Below are 21703 nucleotides of genomic sequence, written 5' to 3'. Positions count from 1 at the left end.
CTCTTTGGAGTCCCTTTCACAGTGCAAGCAGCAATGCTTGGTTAAGCACATTGCCCTAGATTATCGACAGGAGTTTCCAGACCAAGACACTCACTGTGTGCTTTTCAGTCCGCCTGTTGTACTTTGTTGCCTTCTCTGACTGGCTGTGTGTCTGCTCGTTCACTTCTCTATACTACTCAGTTACGTGGGGGAAGGGAGTAGGTAGACGTGCACGCACACTTATGTGGAACAAAACAAACAGCAGGAATTGTGGGAGCTGTAGAAAAAGCAGCTTCAGGTCTGGCCACTGCTAGACAAGAGACACTGACCTTATGGACTCAGTGCTCTGATCTACTACATTCCTGGGCACAGAACTAGCTGATCTGGTTGTCAGTGATTTAAGCATGAGGAGTTCTGCACGGATCTGCCATGTGAAACTGCTGGAGAACACACATCACAGAAGACCCGATCCAGAAAAGGGAAAGGCCAGGTGAACGTAACACACTTCTCATATATTGGCCGTAAGTGTGAGAATAGTACAACTGACAACAGGTCTAATTTTTTTGAAGGGGGGGGGGGAGGAAGAGGGATGCTAGGTGTCTGAACCTCGTTAACCATCTCACCCATCATACGCCCCACTGACTATCCTCTTGTTATCGAAGCGTATGCATCTCACCAACTCCTCATGGCCTTCCAGTACTCGTAAACATGCTCCACACTCGATATCCCACAACCTGGAAGAGATTACGAAGAAGAGGAGAAAAAGTCTGAAAATCCATTACTGCAATGAAATATTTGGTCTCAGATTATAATTGGTCAACGAGTTCTCTGGAAATAAAGATCGTGATGGCGCAAATGTGGAAGGTATTGAATTCATCACCCCACAACCCCACCACTTTTTTCCTGCAGCTCAGCTGGAGCATATTTTTCAAAGAAAACCCTGTTACGTTATGTTCAGGTTCTAGTGGGTACGAGGTCAAGTGACTTGACACATGGCAAACCAGTGACTCTGAATAGTCGGCCCTGGCTCCTAACCTGTGCAATCTCATTGCAGTTCTGGTGGAGGATGCGCAGCCCCACTGCCGCAAACCGCCTCTCTGCCCACGAAGCAGCTGCCGCCTGAGAAGGGCTCAGCTTGGTGGGATGTTTTACACAGAGGCAGAGGTGTAGCTTTAGTGCATAGGGGTGCTGGGGGAATGATTCACGTTTTAAGGCCAGAGAGGCCAACAGATCATCAAGCCTGAACTCCTGTATAACACAGGCCAGAGAATTTCACCCAGTTACCCCTGTATTGAGGATAACAACTTGTTTTTGACTAAAGCAGGTTCCAAAAAGGCATCCACGTCTGGATTTGAAGCCATCAAGAGATGGAGAATCCACAGCTTCCTTTGGAAGCTTGTCCCAATGGTTAATCACGGTTAAACACTGGTGTCTTATTTTTAATTGGAATTTTTCAGGCTTGAACTTCCAGCCATTGGTTCTGGTTATGCCTTTCAGTACTAAAGAAAGAGTCCTTTAATATCCATTATTTTCTCCCTGTGAAGGGACTCCTACACCATGATCAAGTCACCACTTGATCTTTCTTCTCTTTTCTCTACTGATAGTTTATATTTGGAACAATGAAACACGCTGGCCTCAATGGCTCCCTGTATTGAGTTTTTGGGTTTAAATGCCTTGAAACATGATGGGCCAGTTCCTCAGCTGGAAAATTTGACTTGCACCAGCTGAAGAACTGACCTGAAATCCCACCCAAATAATTTTTAGATAGACTATATCTCCAAGGAAGACAAACTTTAATTTCCTACTCTTTTGTACACTCTATATTTACAGAATTGGAAAATCTTTTAAAACACTCCCTTCTGAAAAAAAATTCTTAGGGAGTCTAAAGGTTTTCAGCCTCTAGGACATCAAATTTCAGAAGTTACAAACTTCAAATTTCACATCATACTTCACCCAATTGAAGGCCAACATCTTGTATCTCACGTAAATTAAAATCAAACATACATCAAGACATCCACATAGATTACTTAAAAAGCTGCACTCTTATCACCTTCCCACAGATACCCACCCTCAACCAATGCTTGTGGAAGGCTGGCAGAGTAAGTGAGCAGGTAAACCTTTCACCATGACTTGAGGGCCACTGGACTCGGGTTCAGCTAAGATTCACTGCCAACTTTCATGAAATTATAGCACAATTTATCTATCAATTAGGAATTTTATTCGGTGTAAGAATAAGAGTAACCGTATTCCTCTTTAGGTTGATTACTGTACTGAAATTTTTGTTGGTTATTACAAGTGGTATTTTAGCTGATTTTCTAAATGCTGTGATATTTAACTATTTTCTACTCCCATTTCTTTTGGCTCTGAGTTTCAAAGTATTGTACAAAAAAGGATTTATTCAAATTCAAAGTGCACAATCTTCTTGCCACACTTAAGGGTGTTTTAGAAAAATAGCACAATGTAATCACCCCCCATTTCACTGTGTAAAAGGAAGCAGGAGTCAGTGCTCTCTCAATCTGGCTGGTCCTTTTACTAGGTCATGTCATCAAGCAGACAGCATGCAAAATTTGGCATAGCACAATTGGTTCAATCACCTTGTGGTGTCACAGACAGAAGTGTCAGCTTCCTGTGGAATTCAGAGGAGGAAAAGGTGGCTGCTTGTGGGGAAGGGCGCCCAGCAAACAAGAGCCTCTGTATTCACCACTGACAACAGAGGACTGGTAAAACAAGAAAGCAGATTGCTGTTGCTCAGACAGTCCATTCCCAAGTTTCAGCGGCAGGGAAAAGTTCTCCTCTAAACCAGCAGGTGACGGGTAAAAGGGAGGCAACCCGACCACTCATTTGTATGATCCAACCACTTACCACAGTCAGTTTCACGTCGATTCAAGTTTACTGAACAACGCTAGTTAAGGAGATAATGGAACATCCCTCTAGTTGCAGCTGCATGATGTACCAAGAAATCCTGACTCCCGGCATGAAAGGGGTTAAATCCCAGGCTGCCATTAGGGCAGCCAGGAAAGTGCAAGAGGGAGAAAACTGAACTTCATGCTCTCAACCAGCTGTTCCAAACGATACCAGATGCCAAGCACCACAAGAGGAGTTTGGTGTGAGCCCAGGAGATTTCTGCAGAGGATTAAATGCTTCGTATTGCATGTCTGACCCAGCTTGCCAGCTATTTCACTCACCAAAACTGTCTAACCAGCCTGACTTGCTGATTAGTATGGCACTCGTGAGATAGGGAGGCTACAAGGCAATGCAGAAAAAAGCCTTTCTATACCCCCCTTCAGTAGTTCACAGCATTCTACAGCAAAGGCTGCCCAGTTCCAGGGAAAATGGGCACAGATCATTTCGGTTATCTAACTTCGGCATGTCCCAAGTGAACCGGAGACAACGGCCTTGCAGGAAATGAGAACACCGTGCGCAAAACTCCCCGATGGGAACTTGCCTCTCACCTGATAGTGTTATCTGAAGAGCCACTCACTACTAGCCGATCTCTGTACTGCAGACACGCGATGCCTCGTTTGTGGCCATTTAAGGTGCGCACAAACTCGCAGGTACTAGTGTTCCAGACCTGAGATGGGGAGAGAAAACACACAGGGCCTAATTATTAAGAGGTAACTAACAGAGGGGAGGGACCTGTGGGAGAAACAGGTGTGTCCAGAATGTTCAAAAAGTCATCACAACCTTGAGGTCACAAGTCAAATTCAAGACATTGTTGCTGACGTAGGGAACGCTACCTTACCAGTGACACATGGCTACAGACTTCTACAGTTAACAGACTAACTCTTCATACCCAGAGCTTTTATTGTATTATATTAGGACTTGTTCCCAAACTAAACCATAGCACTTTCGAAACTGATTAATAGTTTATGTATGAATTGGCTTTTTTCTGAGTTTTAACATCGCCAACTCTTACGTTCTCAGGAATCTGGTCATTCTTTCTGGTTAACAATGACAAGTGCTGTAAATAAGCAACCTTTGAAATTTCTTACCTTTATAGTCCTGTCACCTGATGCTGACACAATGTACTTGTCATCAAAGTCCACTACGTTGACAGCAGCTCTGTGTCCTACCAGGACCCTCCGCAGGGTAATGTCTGTCGGGGAAGCCATGTCCCAGACGGCAATTGAACGGTCTTTGGAACAAGTCACCATCATGCCATTGTTAAAGCGCAGGTGCAGTACTGCTTCGCAGTGGTGAATCAGCGTGTTTAGCATCTCGCCGGTATTTACATCCCACACCCTGAAATCCACACAATATTTCAAACCAATGGAAGGGAAAGAGGGTGAAAAAGAAATTACATTTGATTTTTCTGCAGGAAAAGAAAAATCAAGTCTTTGGTTTTATTACAAGCAAACATCACATACTAAACCTAGATTCTGCTGAATAGTTCATGACAAGATATATCACATAAACGAGCTGATTACGAAAATATTAAAGGAGTCCAGCAACCAAAAAACCTGCAATGCAATTAGCCCCATAACAACAACACAGCAAAGCATTTTGTAATTAAGTGACTGTGTAGTGCTGATGAAAGGTACCAGACTGACAGCCCTGGAGATTGAAGTCCCCTGTTAGCTCTGCCTGCAGCTCTCTCCACCCCCAAAGTTATGCCTATCTACCCTGATCTGGGGAGACCCAGTGCTAGAGGCAAGTTCACCCCCAATGGTCCATTCAAACTTCACCCTTGCTGCTGGGACTGCCAACAAAGGGGACAATTTTCTGTAGTAGCAGAAGACCAGAGTGTGCTTTTCCTTTGTAAGCAAATCTAAAAGAATCATTAAAAAAATTACACTATTGGTTAGACGGGGTTCTAACAGCAGCAATTTATTTATCCTGAACACACACAAAGGAACACTACTACGTTTCAGGAATTTGTTGACAAGGCAGAAATTAATATAGAGTTTTTATGTCAATTGACCATTAATAGGTATAGTCTATTATACACAAAGGATAACTTGTGGTTAAAAGAATCAGGAACGTGCTCAATTTAAAGAGCTTCTAGGACAGGCGTCGGGGATATTAAAGTTTAAAAAGCGACACAGTTCCTTTTGGTGCATTGTTTGTGAAGGTCTTTACCTCAAGGCAAAATTCCGTTCAGCAGCTTCCTGCAGCACTATCATCCCCTGAACCCCAGCTACACTAAACTCCAGCAGCATAATGGCTGTATTATCAAATAGCAAAAGGCTGTGGAAATTGAATCCTTCCTCCCTTAACGAAGCTTGCAATTAAACACGGCAGGGATGTGAAGGAGAGGAAAAATGTCACTCATGTTTATGAAATACAAATGGTTGTTTCATATGCTACAGTAACAATGCCCATGTTCCATTCTATGCATCCGATGAATTGAGCTGTAGCTCACGAAAGCTTATGCTCAAATAAATTTGTGAGTCTCTAAGGCGCCACAAGTCCTCCTGTTCTTTTTGCGGATACAGACCAACACGGCTGCTACTCTGAATTCTGTTTTGTGTGCTCTAACCCATCATGAAACTTGGGCTGCAGCAACTCTCAGTCCTAAAAACCAGGGGTTTCTGAAGAGTGCATGCCACCTCCCATTAACCCCTCTCAAAGAGACAGCTTTTCGAGTAGGCTCTGGAGGCCTCCCTCCTGTCACAGGGCAAGCTTATTTGAAAATGCAAAGTGATACCTACTGTGATGCTGGGAGAGCAGGTGCCAGCTCATGTGAAGGTCCCCATGTGTGAACTGAACACTGACAAACATATACCTAAAAAAACAGGAGGACTTGTGGCACCTTAGAGACTAACAAATTTATTAGAGCATAAGCTTTCGTGAGCTACTGCCCACTTCATCAGATGCATGCAGTGGAAAATGCAGTAGGAAGATTTTATATACACAGAGAACATGAAACAATGGGTGTTACCATACACACTACAGCAAGAGTGATCAGATAAGGTGAGCTATTACCAGCAGAGGAGAGAAAAACAAAACAAAAAACCTTTTGTAGTGATAATCAAGATGGGCCATTTCCAGCAGTTGACAAGAACGTGTGAGGAACAGTAGGGGGGGAAAACAAACATGGGGAAATAGTTTTACTTTGGGTAATGACACATCCACTCCCAGTCTTTATTCAAGCCTAATGTAATGGTGTCCAGTTTACAAATTAATTCCAATTCAGCAGTCTCTCATTTGAGTCTGTTTTTGAAGTTTTTTTGTTGAAGAATTGCAACTTTTAGGTCTGTAATCGAGTGACCAAAGAGATTGAAGTGTTCTCTGACTGGTTTTTGAATGCTATAATTCCTGACGTCTGATTTGTGTCCATTTATTCTTTTACGTAGAGACTGTCCGGTTTGGTCAATGTACATGGCAGAGGGGCATTGCTGGCACATGATGGCATAGATCACATTGGTAGATGTGCAGGTGAACAAACCTCTGATAGTGTGGCTGATGTGATTAGGCCCTATGATGGTGTTTGGTAGATGTGCAGGTGAACGAATAAACACCATTACAGACCTAAAAGTCGCAATATTACAACAAAAAAACTTCAAAAACAGACTCCAACAAGAGACTGCTGAATTGGAATTAATTTGCAAACTGGACACCATTACATTAGGCTTGAATAGACTGGGAGTGGATGTGTCATTACAGGTTTCAGAGTAACAGCCGTGTTAGTCTGTATTCGCAAAAAGAAAAGGAGTACTTGTGGCACCTTAGAGACTAACCAATTTATTTGAGCATAAGCTTTCGTAAGCTACAGCTTACTTCATCGGATGAAGTGAGCTGTAGCTCATGAAAGCTTATGCTCAAATAAATTGGTTAGTCTCTAAGGTGCCACAAGTACTCCTTTTCTTTTTGTGTCATTACACAAAGTAAAATTATTTCCCCATGTTTATTTCCCCCCACCATTGTTCCTCACACGTTCTTGTCAACTGCTGGAAATGGCCCATCTTGATTAACACTACAAAAGGTTGTTTTTTTTTTCCTCCCCTCTGCTGGTAATAGCTCATCTTAACTGATCTCTCTCGTTGTAGTGTGTATGGTAATACCCATTGTTTCATATTCTCTGTGTATATAGAAAAGGAGTACTTGTGGCACCTTAGAGACTAACCAATTTATTTGAGCATAAGCTTTCGTGAGCTACAGCTCACTTCATCGGATGCATACTGTGGAAAGTGTAGAAGATCTTTTTATATACACACAAAGCATGAAAAAATACCTCCTCCCACCCCACTCTCCTGCTGGTAATAGCTTATCTAAAGTGACCACTCTCCTTACAATGTGTATGATAATCAAGGTGGGCCATTTCCAGCACAAATCCAGGGTTTAACAAGAACGTCTGGGGGGGGGGGGTAGGAAAAAACAAGGGGAAATAGGTTACCTTGCATAATGGCTTAGCCACTCCCAGTCTCTATTCAAGCCTAAGTTAACTGTATCCAATTTGCAAATGAATTCCAATTCAACAGTTTCTCGCTGGAGTTTGGATTTGAAGTTTTTTTTGTTGTAATATAGCAACTTTCATGTCTGTAATCGCGTGACCAGAGAGATTGAAGTGTTCTCCGACTGGTTTATGAATGTTATTATTCTTGACATCTGATTTGTGTCCATTTATTCTTTTACGTAGAGACTGTCCAGTTTGACCAATGTACATGGCAGAGAGGCATTGCTGGCACTTGATGGCATATATCACATTGGTGGATGTGCAGGTGAACGAGCCTCTGATAGTGTGGCTGATGTTATTAGGCCCTGTGATGGTGTCCCCTGAATAGATATGTGGGCACAGTTGGCAACGGGCTTTGTTGCAAGGATAGGTTCCTGGGTTAGTGGTTCTGTTGTGTGGTATGTGGTTGCTGGTGAGTATTTGCTTCAGGTTGGGGGGCTGTCTGTAGGCAAGGACTGGCCTGTCTCCCAAGATTTGTGAGAGTGTTGGGTCATCCTTCAGGATAGGTTGTAGATCCTTAATAATGCGTTGGAGGGATTTTAGTTGGGGGCTGAAGATTATAAAGAGTACAAAAGATGTTTGTTGTCCATCCCATCCCCCCACCCTACATGAAGATGAGCCATGCAAGTGGATTCCTCCCATCAGCTGAGCTTGCAGCTCAGAGCACATGGTGGGGGAGGGAATAATAAACCCCTAACAAGAAGGAACTGGATCTCTGTGCTACTTGGACTCTGGTGGCAAGGTTTTTAGGCATAAGCAAGAGGTCCCCAGTGCCCAGCCTGGGTTAGCCCTAATGGTCATACAGAGCTTGCTGACTATAGAAGCTTCTATTACTTTTTGACACCTAAGCTTGTAACACATTTATGCATCTATATTTACCTGCTTTAACCATGTAAATAACTCGTTTCCTTTTCCTACTTAATAAATTTGTAGGTAGTTTATTGTAGGATTGACTACTAGCATAGTCAGTGAGATCTAAGGTGCGACGGACCTGGGGTAAGTGACTGGTCCTTTGGGATGGAGTAATCCGAATATTGCTGTGATCCGTCGTGTAAAACAAAGGCAGGCTCAATTGGGTGGGGAGCTGGATCAGAGCACCCAAGAGGACTGCCTGTGACTCCATGTTTAGGCTGTTATAGTGCCTGAAGAGTTTCTCTCTGATATTTAGTTGGTGAATCTAAGTATAGGACGCACAGCCAACTTGGGGCTTGTGCCCTGCTTCCTGACAGGGCACCCAGAGGTTGGTACCCATGCTCTTGAGCCACTTCAGGCAGCGTTACACCTGTCATTTGGGATATGTCCAGACAGCTCTGGGAGGGTACTTCCTAGTGCAGGCAGGCAGACACGCGAGCTCTCCTTGAGCTCGCACACTGAAAATAGGAGGGAGGCCACAATGGCCTCGGCAGCAGCTTGGGCTAGCCACCTGAGTACAAACTCCCCCAACTCCCAGGGTACGTATTCGTAGTTTGAAGCGTTGACTGTACCGCTGTGGCCATGCCATGAAGTATACTAGCTGCTGTGGTGGAATACCTCTGGTGCCTACCAAAGGCAAAATTTGCTCTGCATGAGCCCAGGACAAGAGTTATTGCTGGCTTGGAAAATTTAACAGTAAGAAAGAAAGAAGGGATGAACTCACTCCCACCTTCCTTTGAGTCACTGCGCCTCAATGGAAATGCGATTTGGTGAAAACGCACATCGCAGCTGGAGTCTTACATTCATTGTGCCCACTCTTTTCAATCTGAAAGCAAAACTTACAACATTCCCATCTCCGCACAAAGTACCGGAAACCACACGCCTTCTCACTGCATTTATTTACAGGCATGTCTACAGTGCTCATCGCTGAGTTATCTGAGCACCAGGCATTGGCATTACAAAACCCTCCTGGGAAAGTCACACCCTCACATTGCAGAACAACATAAGAATCTCACTCCATCCAGCAGACATCCGAAGAATGCCAGGAAGAGCTAGGCAGTAGGTATATTCTTCAGGGGAGGCCTTTCTCTTGCACTCGTGGGGAGCCAGGCATACTGCACTGTGCATGTGTCTGCATACGCACACCTTTATGTCCATCCATAAACAACCCACACTTTACTGCAGGGTAGAAGCACGCAGCTGAATGGTAGGGGGTCGCAGCTACGCACTAGGGCTCAAGTGAATCTCAAGAACTCAGCCTGAAGTTCACCTACTAGCACATCATCTGGTGGGCACGAATCACTATCCCAAAGCCCTGCACAGATAGAGAGATTGGTAAGCAGTTCTGAGCAACCAATTCAGTGAAAATCATGGAGTCCCAGGCTGTGTAGACAGACACCAGTTTATGGTGGAAAGCACAAAGACAGCTGACTCCAGTATGTGAAGGAACGAAGGCTGTGGACTACAGAAATGTGCCATTAGAAAATCAGCAGTATACAGAAAGGGCTGCCAAACTGAGCAGGAGCTAGTGACCTAATGACTTACCTGGTCAGGTGGGTCCCTGAGATTTTGTATTGGAGAAATGTTAAAGTCCATCTGTACAGCCAACTGGATGAAGCCCTCCTTCTCAAGGGCTAAAAGTGTTCCATCGTTGAGCCTCTGGGGTCAGTGCACATATTTATAGATACAGCGGGAAATGAAGTATTCTAGGCAGTACCCAGTCTGCAGTTTGACCTTCCCACCATGGACTGGGAAACAACAGAGTCTTTCACATAGGTCAGCCTTTTCTTTTGTACTCAGAGTTAAACATAATGCTGCCCCATCCGATCTCAGCGCTGGTTAAATGTCCCAGTAAGAGATGTGGCATGAATTCTGGATTTATGCAAATGGTAGGAACCAACAGAACTCCCAGCGCCACAAGCTTGTGTGTGCAATATGCAGGGGTTGAATTTTAGGGTCACCTGCTTATGACTGGTGGCTTCAAAATGAGTTTAGGCAACAACAGAGAGGAGGAGCCTGCAGCCACGGGAACAGGAGCATGAGTGCAAATGCTGCGGAAAAGGCAACTGACATAACTTTTGGCCTGCTTTCAACAGTCCTGCTTGGAGCTGCATAGTTCATACTCAAGCAGAAAGTGGGGACCTCCTACCCACGCTGGCACAGGGAGACCTATTCTTCTGGCCAAGCTCTATCCTTCTTCCCCCGCCAAGGGAGAAATGTCCCTCCCCCCCTTCCTGCTATACACAATAGTGAGCTGGTGAGTCTCTAGTTCAACATGTATTTCCAGATATTTTCATTTCATGAAGTGATGCCATTACAATTTTGCCCACTCTAGTCTCCTGAACCAGGCCCAGTGACCTTCCCATCTGGAGAGTAGATTCTAACTTGAACTGTCCAGCCTTGCAGCATGGGTTTGGCGATGAGCGAAGAGAACAAGGTCATAGAGTGGTAAAAAACCATTGAGTTGAAATTTAATAAAGACACACAGGGAATCTAGCCTGGCATCTTGTGTTAAATCTAATGGAAGAGGTGTGGCTAAAACCCCTGCATGGCTTTGAAAACCTAACCAAGGTCTTTAAAAATCTCTACCCCAGGGTAGATTCTTAGTAAATTCTTAGTAAAAATTCACAAAAGTCTCCTTAACCCAGCTTGGAAATCTCCAGCCTTTGCTTATTTTCCATTTCCCTGTGATAGGCAGCAACACTTGAGTGGCAAATTGATTTTTAAACAAGTAGGGCTTCTCGCTAGAAAGGAGCTCACTGGGACGACTCCGTGAAAAAGGCTGAACAGAGAACAAATAAAAAAAATCTTTTCAGTACCGTATGAGGGCACAAAGCTCAGTTTCAGAAGTACATACCTGACGGTTGAATCAGAAGATCCAGTAATGATCACCCGCTCGTCATACTGCAGGCACAAGACAGAACCTGTGTGTCCAGTCAGAATTCGCTTGCATTCCAATGTATTCTTATCCCAGATCTAGGGTGGCAAACAGCCACAAACAGCCTGGTAAGTGAGACGTTCATCACTGTATAAACGGTGTCTGTTGCTGGGCTGGCTGCTTCGGTTTTTATTACATACTGTTTGCGGATCGAGCTTCCTTAGTAGCACAGAATGCACTTTGTTATTCCACGGGTGCTTTGGTGCAATATAAAACATTCTTACTATCTCTGGTTTTAATATAAATACAGGCTCTACGCTTCTCATCAGGGAACAGGGTCTCCTGTCATGACGGGAGGACCAACAATACTGCTAGCAAAGTCCGTTCTATAAGGAAGCGGAGCATTTCTTGCCAGGTGAGACAGATCTACAGATGTTTCCGGGGGAAGGCTAGCTTGTGTGCGCCAAAGAAAAACTCGCCTGGGCTAGTCCAGTGTTTCTCAACCTTTGTGACACCAGGGACCAGCTTGCTGCCTTCCTGAACGGCATCAGGGAGATCGCAGGGACTGGCGCTGGTCCACGGACCCGTTGTTTAGAACTGCTGGGCTAGGGCACCTTCTAAAAAGTCTCTTACCAACTGCTTCCTCCCACACTGAAATTAGGACACAATATTCATAGATTCACAGATATTTAGGTCAGAAGGGACCATTATGATCATTCAGTCCAACCTCCTGCACAACGCAGGCCACAGAATCTCACCCACCCACTCCTGCAATAAACCTCTCACCTATGCCTGAGCTACTGAAGTCCTCAAATCGTGGTTTAAAGACTTCAAGGAGCAGAGAATCCTCCAGCAAGTGACCCGTGCCCCATGCTACAGAAGAAGGCGAAAAACCTCCAGGACCTCTTCCAATCTGCCCTGGAGGAAGATTCCTCCCCGACCCCAAATATGGCGATCAGCTAAACCCTGAGCATATGGGCAAGATTCACCAGCCAGATACTACAGAAAATTCTTTCCTGGATAACTCAGATCCCACCCCATCTAATATTGCTCATGAAGCCTGCTTTACACACCCTAGCTTGGCCACCTTGGGGAGTTCTCACCTTGATAGTGTTGTCTCGCAGGCCACTTACTATCTTCTGATCGTCATACTGTAAACAATAAACCCCTTTGCTAGTTTCACTCCGGCAGTGGATTCTCTGTAAACTGTGCCTTCCACACCGCCAGTTTGATTCTATTGTCTTGGGGACGGGGAGCAGAGAAGAAAGAGAAGCGAATTAGAGAAAGTCCTGTTACATTTCCCAACATGCAGCCCATTAGACGATACAGCGTTCTCCCAAGGGAAGTGGTGGTGGGGGAACTAAGGCTAGAGTGATTTATAATGACAAAGTGCTGGAGAATATAGCATGGTGAATGTTGTTGCACGGGCCATGTTGGGGATCCACAAGCTGAGCTAAAAGGTTTTTTCCATCTCTAACTTCTGTGACTCTGTGGAGCGTTCAACAAGAGGACGCTCAGTGACTAAAGAAAAGCAAAAAGATCTAGATCTAGCCGGTGGTTATATGGCCTCCGTGATCAGAGCAGCTGAGCACCTCTCCTGCAATTAAGAGTTCAAGCATAGACAAGAGTTGGTACCTTGCACAGAACTGGTGCCACATGTTTGATGCCCTTCTCTTTGAATTTCACGGCCTGTCCTCTCCGGCAATGCACAGGTCTCCCTGGCTCAGCTCTGGCACCTCACCACAACCTCTCACTAGGCCTCACTATTTTTTCATAGAAAGAGCCATGAGATGCCTGAATGCTGTCCAGCTGCTGCTAGGACACCGTGTACGCTGTGCAGATTCACCAGAATCTGCTACTTTAAATACATCTGACAGCTCATGCAATTACATTCAGGGAAGGGAGTCGCTAAGCCCTATGATCTTTATTTGACAACTCCAAAACACGTGAATTTGGGGCAAAACATATGTATGCCATGTGCAACATTTATCAAAACCAGTGTGAGGGTTTTGCTGACATTTTAACAAATCAGAAAGTTAAAAACCATACAAAATGAAACGTTTGTTTCTTACCTCTATGTCCTGTATAATTTTTGGATAAAGTGCTCTATAGAAGGAGTTGGGTGGGGCAGTCCCATCAGGTGGCTTATTTTTAAATAGATACTGTCCCCTGGAACACAAGAAACATTTCCCATTCAACACAGTCCACTTTTCAGCAGTGTTGGGCAAAGGTTTCTAAGGCACTTTACTAGATGCATTGCTGACCGTAGGGGCAGGGGACTGATTAGCATTCAGGCATGGTGGGCTCAGTAAGCACTGTCTGACCTGCTCTGTGACTGGGTTGTATTTGGATAGGTGACAAATTCGGATACGTGACAAATTCAAAACAGGTATTAGCAGACACCTAGGGAATTTCAAATGTGTAATGCATATAGGGCACGAGCCACTATTGCCCAGTATGTGAGTAATAGTGGTTCATACGTCCCCTGGCTTCTGTAGCTACTATGTGTGTCACTTTTAAAAGAAGGGGATCAAACCTTCATAACTGCCAGTGAAGTGGGGGAGGATCTGCAGGGAAGGCCAGCAATGGGAGAAAACTAAGGAAGGCAGGCCCCCCAAAAATATGTTACGTGCCCAAGGCTTGAAAGCTGCATTAGCAGGAGTGACATCTGCTTTGGCACATGGACATTTTACGGCTGCTGCTAGATTCTGGTAAGCAACATTTCATTAGTGGCTCCTTCCTCATTTCAACACAGATTTGGAATACTCATATCCCAAGCTAGATTTTTGCTTCAAAAAAAATTCAGTAAACGGCAATCACTTCCTGCTGTGTAAAGAACTTTAATTCCTCATCCTGAAGTTAAGAAGTCACCAAACACGGTGTGGAAGCTAGTAAACCCTACCATGGGCGTACTAACTGCTGTTTTGCCTGGCAACATGCCTTGCAAAGTGGAGATAGGCACAAATGCCTCGGAGTGTAATCCTGGCATCAGAGGCATGGCGTTTACACTGGGCCAGCTCTCTGTTCCTCCCCTCCACTACTCCATTACAGCATGATTAATTGTTCCAGATCCCCATGTGCCTTTCTTGTCTGTCCCTTCCTCACAGTACACCTTGAAACTACAGTACACCTTGACAGCTTGGGCCTCAGCTATACATAGCATGAAACCTGCATCAGAGAAGCTACAAAAATGATCTGAAGTTTTTAGTTTATAAGGACAACAAAATAGAGTGCTGAACAAGCATCTGAAAGACACACAAGGGGAACGGCATATATTTAAATTCCCTAAGAAATTAGTTTAAACACATGTTTTGGGGCAGAGCAGTTTTCAGCTCCATACTTAGAAGCCTGCAGATTTTCAGACTACAAGAAGTATCAGCCATTAACAGCACTGGAATAAAGGTTTGTGTTTCCAGTCTCACTCTCCAGGATGTGTGCACATGACCAGATAGGCACATGCATGCAAGCAGGCAATTGTGGGTACAGGTCCTAATCATTGCAGAGAGAAGTTGATACAGTATTTGCACATGTGGAGTGCTTTTAGAAGAGTGAAGGTTAATCACAGGGACAATGTTTTGAAGACTTCCTGGGGAGTCCTGGAGGCTCTTGGAAACTGCACATGCTTTGGAGGTGGGGACAATGCTTGACCCAGACCCTGGAACATTTAGGTTACATCTGGGTTGGTCTTCAAATAGAATCAATTGCGGTTTAGCTAAAGAAGTGCTTGGAATGATATAGAAGTAACTATTTCATGTCCCCTCCCCAGCTGAGCACAATGGGACACTGCAGGGGTAACCCAATGACAGAGCCTGAGGGACATGTAACCATGTACTCTCTCTCTATATATATATGACTGTAGGGTAAAAGGAACTCAATCAGCTGCAGGTTTTGATGACTAGAAAACCGAATGTCTTTTGGTCACTATCGAGACAGACACAAACAGTGCCCAGGTTTGTTTGTTTTTTTATAGTAAATTTTCTATAAATACTTGTGCCAATCCATATGACCCCATTCATTCCTGGCAAGTTGTCAGTGTGGTCCTTTGTGCTGCAGGGTTTGGGCTCTCCTGTTGTAAGGTACCAGGAAGCAAGTGATGAAATCAAGTGGTCCATGCGCCAAGCTAAGTGAAGAGCTATAAGCGAATGACACCAATCATCTATCATTCTGAACTGTCCATCTATTCACTTCCCTGTGCCATCCAAAGCACTGATTCCAAGCTACAAAGTGCTATATGGCAGATCCCCAAGTTAAATTAGATATTGCCTGCCTCTTTCCCCACCCAACTGTTCCCAGGGTTAACCTCCTCCTCCCTATCAGAGGGTATTCTCCCTGGGAGTACATGCTTGGGGAATTCCATCCTGCAACCAACTTAAACAGGACACAGTGCAATCCTGAGGGAGCAGCATAATGATGGAGGTGGAGGGGTGTACTGCTGACCTTCAAATACCCATATGATCAGCAATGGGCATCAATGTAAAATTCTAAATATAGAATGAAATACAGGACTGGGGTTTCTCTAAATATAGAATGAAATACAGATAATCGTGGGAAAAAGAAAAGGAGGACTTGTGGCACCTTAGAGACTAACAAATTTATTTGAGCATAAGCTTTCGTGAGCTACAGCTCACTTCATTGGACTAACACGGCTGCTACTCTGAAAGATAATCATGGGGTTTCTCTAACATTTCCCCTTGTGTCTGCAGCTAATACTGTCATGGAAAGGGGTACTGAACACTTCTGATAATCACTATGCTCCTGGAAGCAGATTTGCATAGTATTAAGGACAGTTCATAATCATGATTTACTTGTCTTTGTAATCTGTGACAAACAGTGTAACAAAATGAACTTCAACACACAACAGAATTTTTGTTTGCAACGTTGTATCTTTTTTTTTCTTTTTAATAGCAAATAAAATGCCTAAGCTGTCACTTTTATCTTGTTTATGAAATATTCATACCCAGCTTTTTTGCAGCTAACATCCTGGGGACACCCTTGGAAAAGAAAATTATGTATTAAAGGGCTTACCCTAGAGAGGGAAAGTTCTAATGAAGTGTTAACAGAGCAGCTTCAAACTCAAGGGAGACCCTCGGAAGGCTATTCCAGCTGATTATTAACTAATCTATCTGCATTTCTAGAGTCCCCTACTCTCCACGGTACCTACCCTCGGCTTCCAGTTTGAGGATTGCACAGATACAGCGTAAAGTGAAAGTTTGCTGAGGAAACACTAATTCATACCACACGCCCCAGCTCCTAATCCTAAAAATGTTTTTCTGCTCTGAACTGCTGGTGAGTTTATTGCCCTTCTTAGGCATATGCAGCTTCTAACTATGAAACTGAATGAGAGGCTGGGTGAACAGATTCTAAGGTTTTATCTCTCACTCGTTACTGAGATACTGGAGCACCTGTGAGAGGGGCAGGGAAAAACAGGCGAAAAATTGGTGGTAGAACCAAAAACGACCAACCTCCCCAATCCCTGAATTTTGCTGTAAACAAATGTCAAACTAGAAACAGGGGCTGACTACAAATGTAGCATTACACACACACCATCCACTGTCCTAGATGGGTAAGAAAGCTGAATTTGCAATTCCCTCACCATCCTCTCCTCTCTGCCAACCCTCTCCACAACGAGTCTGTCCTGACCATTCTCTCAATAAGTTTCTTCCACAGCATGCCATCAGATGTCACCCGGTACCACTCCTTACACACCAGCTCAGCAGCACATAATGATTTGGCATCCAGGTACGACAGTATGTTCTCGGCAATGTGATCCAAACCCCGAGCTGGGGAAAAAAAAGAGAGCATTAGTCATTGGGGAGATCGTAAGACAGTTTAAACAACTCCCCTTGTCTATTATGGAGATGTAGTCTCTTCCCTATCACTGCTCATCCATTCCCCTGTAGGCAGAGGTGGACCAAGTTCACAGAAGAGTATTTGCTGCTACATTCAGGAACAAACAGTGTTTTCCCAACTTGTTTTGGATCAAACACAACAAGGCATTAAAAATAATAAAGAATCCAGGAAGTCATTCCAATCTATTTCTATGGGTTTTAGCACTAGGGGGATAGTCTATGGATGGCATTTCCAATGCAGCGATGCAGCCCCCAAAATATCTCTATATTAGGACCATTTCTCATCTTGCTGCTACAGCTGTTCTCATGTTCCAACGTCTCAAAAGCTGTTTTTGCTAAAGTAGTAGCTTTTGAACGTAATGAAGAAAAAAATATATATTCCCAGTGTGTACCCTGAAGGGTAGTGGTACCTTTAGACATGGGAGGGGGGAAGTATATGCAGATGCATGGAGGAGAGACAGTCTAAGGAGAGAGTGAAGCAGGTTTGCTGGTATCATTTATTTCAGTAGGTGGAAGAAAGAGTATGCCGACACTGTCATTTGCAAACATTTTCCAGTGTGAATACCAGAAGGGTTGCTTTGTGTTTCAATAGCGCTGCAGTCAAATGGAAGACAATTGACTCAAAAAAATAAAAGGGCACTCGACCAATAGTCTGGTTAACACCCCAGTGGATATATAATAGGATAAAATGTTGGAATACAGTGGGGGGTTCACCCTGTGTTGTTTAAAGTGGATGGGTTTATCCATTACAATTCTCTACCACCCCCTCAAACCTAATCTGCACAGAGGCCTCAGAGGAGTAAGATGCCTATAAAATAACATGGTTGCACTAATAAAGCTTCTCTTGGCTGCTGTTCTAATTCACAAGTGAGACAGCAACAGTGAGGGGGTTATTGCTCTTCACAGATCACATTTCAGAGGCTTCACAGAAGCTGTAGTTCAGAGGAGTCCGCCCTCCCCCAAGCACAAAGTTCTGCCCAACAAAGAGCAAGCATGCCAGATGGGTATTACATGCAACTTCCCTCCTCTCCCTAACGAAACCCACCAAACATCCGGAGTGGGATTAAATACCTCTTTTCTTACTCTTATTACAACAGCCTCAAAGACTGAGCCCCATTTGTCAGCAGCACAGAAGTAGGAAGCAGTAAATGAATTGTGACTGGTTGAGTCACATGTCCATACTTAAGCAGATGGAAAGTGAAGCATGTATCAGCTGATTCTTATCAGAGTTCACAGGACACTATCTATTCTAGCTTTTGTGTCAGACTGATAAATTAAAAGAGATCTCAAAATTGGCTCCTCATGCATGAAAATGATATAACACAGCATGGCTCCTGATTCCTTCCCTTATTCCTAATGCAACAGTTTAAAACGTAGCCACATGCAGAGAAACAATTTTATGATGCTTTGGGCCCAATCCTCCACCGCCCAACGCCTCGTATCATTTACAACTGTGCAAAAAAGAGCATGCAGATGACAACACAAGGTACCAGATGGTGGAGAAAGAGGCCCAAAAGTGTCTACATCGATGCAGAGTTTGGGTGCTATATTGCAGTATTAACCCACCAGGGCTCCCAATTGTACAGTTTCAGTTTATACACATAGATATTACACATATAGCTTTACAAACTCTGTGAAAGAAGCTGGATTGATAGTTCTGAAGGCTGCAGTCCTCTGTTTATCAGTTGAGCAGGTGCAGGATGGGGAGTGTTTCCTATAGCCACCCCTTATTTATGTGTCACAAACTTCATCTAGTGGGGAGAGGTGATGTCAGTTTGCTTTCCCATGGCCTGAAGCTTCCACTGACACCTTAGACACTGTGTGCCCACCCCTAGAGTTGATACCAGTAGTTTCAGGTGAATATACTGAGCTCCATAGGAATTCTGTATGAGGAAAAGAGGAAGGAAGGAGAAAGGATGGCAAGAAATGGGCCCACGCTGTAGAAGTTCTGCTTGCCGATTCCTAATCAATCCTCACTGATCATCCCTCTAGTTGTCCACCTCCCCCTGACTCTCAGTCCCCAAATGGAGCCATCTTTAGTTGGTTTTTATTTTCATTGATGTGATAGGTGTATTTCAATCACAGTAGTTGACTCAGATCACTGATCTTAGACCATTTTTATAGAGAGATAACAGACCATTGTCAGAGAAAACTACCATCATACAACCCCCCTGCCTTGCCTCTAGTACTAATGGGGGGAGGGGGGGAAGAGGCAGAACCTATTTTAACAAGTGGCTTGGTTACAAATCCAATGTTATCATTTGTTTCCAAGAAACGGCACAATTAATTTATAGTATAAATTTTAAGGAATTTCTTATTTAGAGAAGCCACTTTAAAATGGACATTTTCCTTCACCAAAAATTATGGTAAATTAACTTGAAATGTGATTAGCTGTCTATTCTTCCATATCAAATTATCTTTCAGGACAGTACTGGTTTTGCAACATAGTTCTAGGCAGAAAAGCTTTGTCTTCCTGAAGTTGAAAGAATCTTTCACTTACTTCACACACCTGATGCAAAAAATGCATTTTCCCTCCCCAAAACACCACACACACATATTCTAAACAGTCTGGAAGTTCAAAATCTGAACAAAGTACACAAATAAATACACAGTTAAAGTTACTCAAACAACCTTAACTCTGACCTCCACAACACCAGGATAAAAATCAAACAATTTTACTCCAAGTTTAATAAATGTGTCTGATTGATGGATAAGAGGCAGTACTATGTGGGCAGAGTAGGTGGTCTGGAGAACCAGAATGAGAATTTGCCAACTTTCAGGGTTTTAGGGTGTATTTTGTGTGTGTGTGGTGGGGGCAAGGGGATGAGAGCGATAAAGTAGAGCTTGAACTTAACTTCCAGGCTTTTTAACATGTGTTTTTGTGAGAAAGCTACAAAGCTCTCCTGTGGGTTCTTTTTAGTTAGAGGTGACATAGTCATAATTCCAGGATAGTCACATTTTTTTCTGAAAATTTCCTTAGGCTTTAAAAAATGTTTAACAATTGTCTGATCAGGAGAGTCACCGCAGTCCTTGCAAGCTGCCCACAGACTAACACAATTCCATTCCAGACAACCTTCTGCCTCCTCATATGGCTTCTCACCTCCTATTCTCCTCACTGGAATCCTTGCCCTGCATGTGACATTTCTGCATGTGCACTGTACAGCCTGGAACTACACGCCCCTCTGAGATTCCTTGTCATTAAGGCCACATGTGTTGGGATATACACACTTTGCAAACATGCAAATTGATGCACACACATGCCACTTACCACTGTGCGCTTATTTAAATAATGGAATAACTGCTGTCTACATGCGGCAAACTAGAGAAAGGCCCCTCCCATCCGTTCAGTACCACACAAAAAGTGAAGTTTGAAGGTAGATCTATTTCATGGATACAAGTAGTGAATGACAAGGTAAAAACAGTTATTTACCTGTACTGTAACTGTTGTTCTTTGAGATGTGAGTGCAGACAAGCATTCCACTCAGGTGTGCGTGTGCCCAGCTCACCAACGTTGGAGAACTTTGCCTAGTAGTACTTATAGGAGTGGTGCTCATGTCCTGTGGCCCTTCCCTTCCTCTGGCTACTCAAAATCAGTGCCATCCCAACCCCCTTAGATCCTTCACACCAAGAGTACAGACTCCGATGCAGAGCGGATGGAGGATGGGTCACGAAATATAAATCTGCACGCACATCTTGATGAACAACAGTTACAGTACAGGTAAGTAACTGCTTTTTCTTCGAGTGGTTGCAGATGTGTATTCGAATCAGGTGATTGCCTTCCCCAAGGTTGCATCTGACCTAGACACAGTGGTAATTGTGCAGTGCTTTGTAAAAGTATGTACAGAAGACCAGGCATTGGCCCTGCAGGTGTCCAATACTGAAACATCTCTGGGGAATGCTATCGTCGTTGTATGACCCTGTAATCTCAGAAGAGGCATCATCTGAGCTACTTCACATGCAGTTGTAATGCAGGAAGTTATCCACCTGGAAATCGTCTGTGCAGAGACCGCCTGACCCTTCATTGGATCCGCATAGGAGATGAAAAGATGACATAGGGCCAAAAAAGCTAAGTCCTCTCTAGGTAAAATGCCAAGCACTGTCTCACATCCAATGTGTGAGGTCTCTGATCATCCATGTTGGAGTGTGCGTTGTTAGGAGAGAACACCAGTAAGTAAATCATGAGGTTGAGGGCAAACAGTGAAACCACTTTAGACAAAAAATTTTGATGTGGCCATAGGGTCACTTAGTCTCTGACAAACTGAGTGTGTGGGGGCTCTGCCATTAAGGACTGCAGCTTGCTTACTCTCCTTGCAGATGTTATAGCTACAAGGAAGGCTGTCTTTTGGCACAGGAGGGACAGAGAACAGGTTGCCAGGGGTTCGACTGGAGACCCCATAAGGGCAGCTAAGACAGTAATGAGGTCCCACAAGGGAACTGGCTCTTTCACAGGTGGGTAGAGATGAGTGACTCCTCTTAGAAATCTCACAACCATGGAGTTTGAGAAACTTGACCTCCCTTGGATGAGCAGATGAAACTCTGAGATCGCTATAAGAGAACCCTCAATGAGCTGAGCAACAGACCAGAAGATTGAAGGTATAACAGGTACTATAAGATGTCCTAAATGCAGGCCAGCATGAGCTGAATTCCCCACGCTAGCCACCAAACTGAAAAGCGCTGCCACTTGTCAAA

The 21703-nt window shown here is 44.1% G+C and overlaps 1 protein-coding gene across 14 annotated transcripts in view; it reads right to left on the bottom strand.

The window, feature by feature from the left end:
* Positions 1-21703, bottom strand: part of BTRC (beta-transducin repeat containing E3 ubiquitin protein ligase) — a 167215-nt gene that overhangs the window by 14034 nt on the left and 131478 nt on the right. For all 14 annotated transcript variants that reach the window (XM_074959479.1, XM_074959469.1, XM_074959473.1 and 11 more), the window contains 7 exons: positions 16759-16945; positions 13238-13334; positions 12269-12406; positions 11145-11263; positions 3972-4221; positions 3432-3550; positions 603-713 (listed from right to left, as the gene is read on the bottom strand). In XM_074959479.1, coding sequence (XP_074815580.1) covers positions 603-713; positions 3432-3550; positions 3972-4221; positions 11145-11263; positions 12269-12406; positions 13238-13334; positions 16759-16945 — 1021 coding nt within the window. The remainder of the gene's footprint in view (positions 1-602; positions 714-3431; positions 3551-3971; positions 4222-11144; positions 11264-12268; positions 12407-13237; positions 13335-16758; positions 16946-21703) is intronic.

Source organism: Natator depressus, chromosome 7, assembly GCF_965152275.1.
Source record: "Natator depressus isolate rNatDep1 chromosome 7, rNatDep2.hap1, whole genome shotgun sequence".
Lineage (NCBI taxonomy): Eukaryota > Metazoa > Chordata > Testudines > Cheloniidae > Natator > Natator depressus.
The sequence above is the reverse complement of the archived record's forward strand: the minus strand, read 5'-3'. Positions and strand labels throughout refer to the sequence as shown.